At 40.8% G+C, this 6,808-nt stretch overlaps 1 protein-coding gene across 1 annotated transcript; it reads right to left on the bottom strand.

Annotated features, from left to right (window-relative positions):
• Positions 1-1,530: 1,530 nt before the first annotated feature.
• LOC131728482 (erythroid membrane-associated protein-like) lies at positions 1,531-6,269 on the bottom strand. Its single transcript, XM_059019468.1, has 6 exons — positions 6,173-6,269; positions 5,243-5,341; positions 4,626-4,709; positions 3,283-3,366; positions 2,959-2,985; positions 1,531-2,627 (listed from the first exon to the last, which is right to left on the bottom strand). The coding sequence occupies exons 1-6, from the start codon at positions 6,267-6,269 to the stop codon at positions 2,086-2,088; spliced, it is 933 nt and encodes a 310-aa protein (XP_058875451.1). The 3' UTR covers positions 1,531-2,085.
• Positions 6,270-6,808: the final 539 nt, after the last annotated feature.

Below are 6,808 nucleotides of genomic sequence, written 5' to 3'. Positions count from 1 at the left end.
CATCTACTGAATTTATTAAGAGACAATTCACGCAAGCAGCACAAAAATCCAACTTTAAATCAGACATACAAAGCACACCCTGTTAACTCATATTACAGTAGATTCTTGTTAATTGCATAACCCCTGTGTGTCTAAATACAGGAATGTGATTATCAGTAACATATACAGTGCATTACAGGTACATTTCATTGTATACCTGATCATTGCTTACAAATGTGAAACAACTATCATTTACTTGAAAATGTACATTCTGTACAGCGAGACCAAAAGTTGTGCATCACCCTTATAGAATGTATAATGTTGCTTTATAAAGTCGAATGAAACCTGCTTGAATAATGTTACGTTAACATAGTTAACCTTAACCAATAACTTAAGCGCAGTACAGAAACCAGGTGAATTTTCTTATGCTGTTATATATGTGCTTCACATTGAGCCCTACGCAAAGTGATGAGATCAGAGAAGGAGTGTGCTGCCATCTGCTGACACAAAATAAACACTGCACTTTATTAGACAAACTATTTAAACAATCACCCACTGTTTTATTTTTATTTTTTGGTGCAATGATTTTCAAAACACACGGACATGCGCACAAAGAGGCACGAGAAACAGTGTTTCATTAGAAATTAAAATATTTATTAATGGAGCAGAGATTACAAAAATCTGGAGCTTAATCTGGTTCAGCCGCGTGAACAAAAACAGCTTAATCTGACCAAGTCCACATTTCTAAAAGCAAGGGCTCTGGTATAGAAAGTTAAAAGATCTGAACCCTACTTGCATGAACGTCTAAATAAGCAACATTGATACATATTGTAAAGGGATCCTGGCACTCATCATCCACATGGTTAATTCCGTACCTGTTTAATATCATAGTTTCATCTCTAGCATTCTCTTTTGTTGTTTTTGCTCAGTGATGTCATTCGCAGATGGTGTGAAGCAACACTTTAATATACATTTCAAAAAAACCTCAAGCATCTAAAAATAAGCATCTAAATCTACATGTCATTGTGACTGCAATCCAGTGTCATGTTAGCATAAAGGAATCAATGCATCTCTTCATTCTGTTAGCAGTATTTACAGTGCAGTGCAGGTCTCCTCCTATCGATTGTAAAACTTGATATTATTCACAGACTAAACCACACAGAACTACATGTTACATTGCATCTAGGAAATCTAGGACATGTGACCTGACCTGCATCGCATGAACTATCAGGTAAAAATCAAACAAAAAAGATGAATGTAAAACAACAACAACACAACTGAAATAAGTTCATTGCAGCAAGGGGGCAGCGATGAGGCTTAGCACAGTAATGAGGCTGAGCATAGTAATGAGGCTGAGCACAGTAATGAGGCTGAGCACAGTGATGAGGCTGAGCACAGTGATGAGGCTGAGCACAGTAATGAGGCTTAGCACAGTAATGAGGCTGAGCATTGTGATGAGGCTGAGCACAGTAATGAGACTGAGCACAGTAATGAGGCTGAACACAGTGATGAGGCTGAGCACAGTAATGAGGCTGAGCACAGTGATGAGGCTTAGCACAGTAATGAGGCTGAGCACAGCGATGAGGCTTAGCACAGTAATGAGGCTGAGCACAGTGATGAGGCTTAGCACAGTAATGAGGCTGAGCACAGCGATGAGGCTTAGCACAGTAATGAGGCTGAGCACAGCGATGAGGCTTAGCACAATAATGAGGCTGAGCACAGTGATGAGGCTGAGCACAGTAATGAGGCTGAGCACAGTAATGAGGCTGAACACAGTGATGAGGCTGAGCACAGTAATGACGCTGAGCACAGTAATGAGGCTGAGCACAGTGACAAGTCACAGGGGTGTGTTAAATGAATCAGACATGTGAGGGACAGCCCATGTGCACCAGTCACAGGGGTGTGTTAAATGAATCAGGCATGTGAGGGACAGCCCATGTGCTCCAGTCACAGGGGTGTGTTAAATGTGACGGGCGTTCCCATAGTTTTGTCAAGCCAATCAGTAAAACAATTACAGGTAGACAAAGAAATAGATGGGCAAGTAATAATGCAATGAGCAGGATAATCAGTGCTGGTGTAGGCTGTCATACAGATACACCACTTTATTCAATCTCTATCACTGACAGGGAGGATGATCAGTGGGGCTGCGTTTTTACCATCTGTATTAAGATAAGGGCTGAAGTATGGATAGAGCTTCTCAGTGAAGGTGTCAGTGAAAGTGTAGATGTGAGATCTGGTCTCCACATTGTAAAAGGAGACCTGCCCTTCCTCATAATCCAGATACACCCCCACCTTCCAGGGCTTCACGGTGAGGGGGAGCGTGATAGAGGGACTACCAAGAGCCTCATACTCTCCATCCCTCAGCCTCACAGTCCAGAGTCCATTCTTAGGGCTTGCTGTCATATCTCCCTTCCTGTTGATGGACTCTCTTGCCACTCCTAAATACCATGCAGTCTTCTCCCCCACCTCCACCTGCCAGTAGTGTCTCCCTGAGGTGAAGCCCTGCCTGCCCAGGACAGTGATATAACGATCAAATCTCTTTGGATTGTCAGGAAGAGGCTGTCGTGTGCCTCCAAGTCTCACTTGTTTCCTGTCCTCAGACAGGATGAGACTGGGATGCGCTGTATCAGGGTCCAGAGTCACATCAGCTGTGGAGAAGAGAGGAGACAATAATCACGATCCCTGAGAAATATGAGCACTTCCACTAGCCCTGCATTTGAATGTTAAAACAGCTTTACATTGTGTGCGGCTTGATTTTCACACACTGCTCAAAGCCTCACTTCCAGACACATACTGGTGAGAGTCCACTGCTTTATTATAGCAGAATATTCTGATGCAGAGACAGTCTGAGTTTCAGGGGAATAATAAGAGAGCATTTTTTTTTTACCATTCTAGTTATATGGTTTAGTAAAAAAAAACAAAAAACAACAACACCCCCCCCCCCCACACACACACACAACAGTAAAAAAAAAACAGTACCTGCAGCATCGAGGATCCACCTCCACACTAGAACAGATAAAGAAACAGGATTTCAATACAGCTCTGCTCAATGAGATCTATACAATACACTGTGTTACTGAATACAGTTCCATACAGCTCTGTTCAATGGAGTACTGCATGTAAACGTTTGGTCACAGCTGTAGATTTAACCTGCATTATTTACCTTTTGAGATGCAAGTGATTCATTTTGTGACGACAGCAGAAGCAGAAAGATGTCCATATGAGCAGCTTCTCACACAGGGATGTTAGTTCAGCAACACTAATACATGTAAGATATGAATATTTCCCAGCAGTCCAGTTTACCTGTCATGTTCGTATCCTTCTTCAGGTGATTCTGCAGGTCAGAATACCTTTGAAAGAGGCTGGCATATTCTGCATTCCTGTGAACTGAGAAACAAGATTAAAACCAGACAGCTTCTTTATCAAACAGCTCTGGCCAAAAGTTTTGCATCACCTAGAATTTTAGGATTGAGACATAATTACTAAAAAAAAACAACCTTATGAACATAATTTTTATTTAACATCATGTAATCAAAGAAACTACAAAATGATATCGCAAAAGTCTACTGGGAGCCATAATAGCAACACAGTAGTTTTTCATGTTGCATTTTTCAATGGTCAGTTTTTGATTAAGTATTGTAACACGGCGGGGAGGGGGTTAATCCTCCCTGCCAAAGAAAAATTTAAATAACGTGTATGTGTTTAGTTATTGTATTGATTTATATTTGTTAATTGTTTTCTTATTAATTATCCCGTGCACCTGGCGATCATTGTAAAGAAAGCAGCCAGATTTTTTGAAGAGCCTGACTGTGTGTAATCAGTCGTTGCACAGAAAAAAGGTACTGTGTGTTCTTTTTCTGTGTATTTTTGTGTAATGGCAGGTAAAGGGCTTAGTCATCCTGTGAGCTAGTCAGGGACCTGCATAAGTTTAGTTAGTGCTCGAAAAGCGCTTTAAAACTTCCATTACGGTGTATTGGGTCTGCTTTTAAAGGGGCAACGAACCGCTGAGAGTGCAGCCGGTTCACAGTATATAGAATACTACAAAGTGGTGTGTAATTTAATATGTTAATGTAGCATTATTCAGCAGGTTTCATTCAACTTCATGAATTAAAATTAGTTGATTCTATAGGGTGGTGCAAAACGTTTCACCATAGAAGTGTAGTAGGCTACTGTGGAAGGGGAGCAGCCCTGCGCCTGTAAGTAACGTATGTGTGGGAATGTAAGGTTGGCAGGGATGGGGTAAAATCGATCCCTGCCAACAATCACAGGGGTGGCCATTCTCCAGTTAGGTAATTTATGCTAATTGGGGAGTGGCCACATATATCTTAGGAAGGAGAAATGCTCTGTTTGGGAGAGGGAGTTTGGTGTGTGTAGATCTGTTCAGAGAAGTAGAATACCCAGCTTGACAGCAGTTTTTTTGTGTACATTTGTGTATTTTGTTTAAAAAGTTTGTTTTGGCCCTTGTGCCTGTTTATTTTTTCCTGTGTTTTGTTAGTTTATTTTTTGTTTAATAATTGTGCTCAACATCGCTAAACTGCAGCTCCTGTCTCTGAGTCTCTAATTGCTGCTGGTAACATCCTGGGCCGTGACGCTAGCCTGTCACATGTGGTGTTAGAGGTGGGATCTTTACCAGCAGTCCAGTTTACCTGTCATGTTCGTATAGTTCTTCAGTTGATTTTGCAGGTCGGAATACTTTTGAAAGAGGCTGGCATACTCTGCATTCCTGTGAACTGAGAAACAAGATTGAAACCAAACAGCTTCTTTATCATACAGCTCTGGCCAAAAGTTTATCATCACCTAGACCAGGGGTAGGCAACCCTGGTCCTGGTGTGCCACAGACACTTCTGGATTGTGTTTTACCCAAGCCCTAATCACCTAGAATTTAAGAATTGAGACATCATTAAAAAAAAAAAAAACCTTATAAACATAATTATTATTTAACATCATGTAATCAAAGAAACTACAAAATGATATCGCAAAAGTGTACTGAAAGCCATAATAGCAACACAGTAGCTTTTCATGATGCAGCTCCTGTCTCTGAGTCTCTAATTGCTGCTGGTAACATCCTCGGCCGTGACGCTATCCTGTCACAGCTACTCTACCAAAAACAGTCCCCCCTGAAAGATGAGGAAGCTCAATATCAAGACCAGTAAATTATGGCTGTGGGATTAAATTACAGGAAAGCAGTTGTTCATTTCTTTCATATGTTTTGACTCATATTTCCAGTCACGTCTCCCCTTTCTCATAAGGGTTTAATACTCACAGATCACACCCAGGGTGACAGAGACTGAGAGGATCCACAGCACAGCAAAAACCACAGCAGCCCACTTGAAGGAACTGGCTTTCTTCACAGTCGTGTTTACTGGGAATAAAAAATGTAAAAGAAAGCTCAGACATAAATCGATGCAAAAATTAGTTAATTCTATAGGGTGATGCATAACTTTTGACCTTAGCTGTGCAGTACCCTGACACGCTATTAGGACCTGCACCCAATATCGGTCACTCATATGGGACAAATGCAGCAAGCCAGGAAGCAAATTCATTTTCAAACTTTGGAGCCTCTTGGAATTAACATTCTATTCCGAAGTCCTCAGGAGATGTAGATGTTCATTCTTATCGCAGATGTTCCATGAAGCGATCAGCTAAGCACCGTTTTGTTTCTCCGGTCTGCAGTTGACCACACTTGACACAACCAATGCAATTTGCTATTCCTTTACTGGCGCAAGCAAAACTAAATTAAATGAAGATTTTGCCACTTTGATTGCTGTGTTGTTGCATTTGTCGGCGGGCTAGTTTCACAGAATCTCACTTCAGATTCATGTTTCTACAGAACAAACCCGCATTCGCTGCTGTCCTTCTTTGACTGTGTGTGTTAATACATAATATGGCGATCGTCATGCTAACTGATAAATGCAATAATATAGAAATTCAGTATGTATGTATTGTGAAAAACTTTCAGCATGATATTATAGATTGAATGATCATCGTCCCAACACTAGCCACCGCTGTTTGTAGAACTGTCTGTGACTGAATCGTTAACTTGTGTAAAGCTTTTATCTTCCCTGTATCAATATAATAAATTAACTTCAAAAATATCACAGAGCAGAACTGGAGGCAGAGATATAAATAGCTATGACAATAATGTAACAACTTTATATTTGTACATATGAGAAAATCCAGGTTGGTTAATTACCTGTGGGTTTTCCAAGCTGTTTCTCCATGGCTGTGAGGACTGAGTAGATATCCTTGTCTGGTTTCTGCAGCCCAGTGTAAATGTTTTCCATCTCCATAGCTAGTGCTCTAATGAAGAGAGGAAGAGCTGTGTCGGTTCTTAAGAGGATTCTGGCTTTCACTTTAACACACTGTGACTGATCAGGGCTGGCTTCTTTTTTAGATGTTTCAACACCAGCTCGAGGAAGTGCTTTAAACCTGACACATATACTGCAGCCAACACTGCCCTTCCTCCACTGGTGTGAGATGAGGTCAGCGTGCATTGAAGTGCTATTGTGGTCCTGACATGTATTTGTGGTCAGTATTTCTTCTGCAGAATTAGCGAGCCTGTCCAGCTGTGAATTTAAAATGAGACCCACCAGTAAAATGGAAAAGGTGATCATTATGAACTACAGCTGTGGCCAAAAAGTTTTTTGATTGTAGGATTGAGACATAAAAAAATAAAATAAACTGTATGAACTAATTTAAATCAACATCATGTAATCAAAGAAACTAACAGTGACATCGCGTAAAAGTCTAAACCGGAAGCCATCATAGCAGCACAGTATTTAGATTTTGAAAGGTCAAAGGTTTTCAATTATTGCCATGGAAAGCGAGA

The sequence above is a fragment of the Acipenser ruthenus genome, unplaced genomic scaffold (assembly GCF_902713425.1).
Source record: "Acipenser ruthenus unplaced genomic scaffold, fAciRut3.2 maternal haplotype, whole genome shotgun sequence".
In the NCBI taxonomy this organism is placed as follows: Eukaryota; Metazoa; Chordata; class Actinopteri; order Acipenseriformes; family Acipenseridae; genus Acipenser; species Acipenser ruthenus.
The sequence above is the reverse complement of the archived record's forward strand: the minus strand, read 5'-3'. Positions and strand labels throughout refer to the sequence as shown.

What these genes read in the sequence shown, in the direction of transcription:
- LOC131728482 (XM_059019468.1), bottom strand. Translation starts at nt 6,269, where the DNA reads ATGGAGATGGAAAACATTTACACTGGGCTGCAGAAACCAGACAAGGAT. An exon ending in ACAGCTTGGAAAACCCACAG is followed by an intron (nt 5,342 to 6,172) that starts GTAATTAACCAA and finishes TTTTATTCCCAG; the next exon opens with TAAACACGACTGTGAAGAAA. An exon ending in GAAGGATACGAACATGACAG is followed by an intron (nt 2,986 to 3,282) that starts GTAAACTGGACT and finishes TATCTGTTCTAG; the next exon opens with TGTGGAGGTGGATCCTCGAT.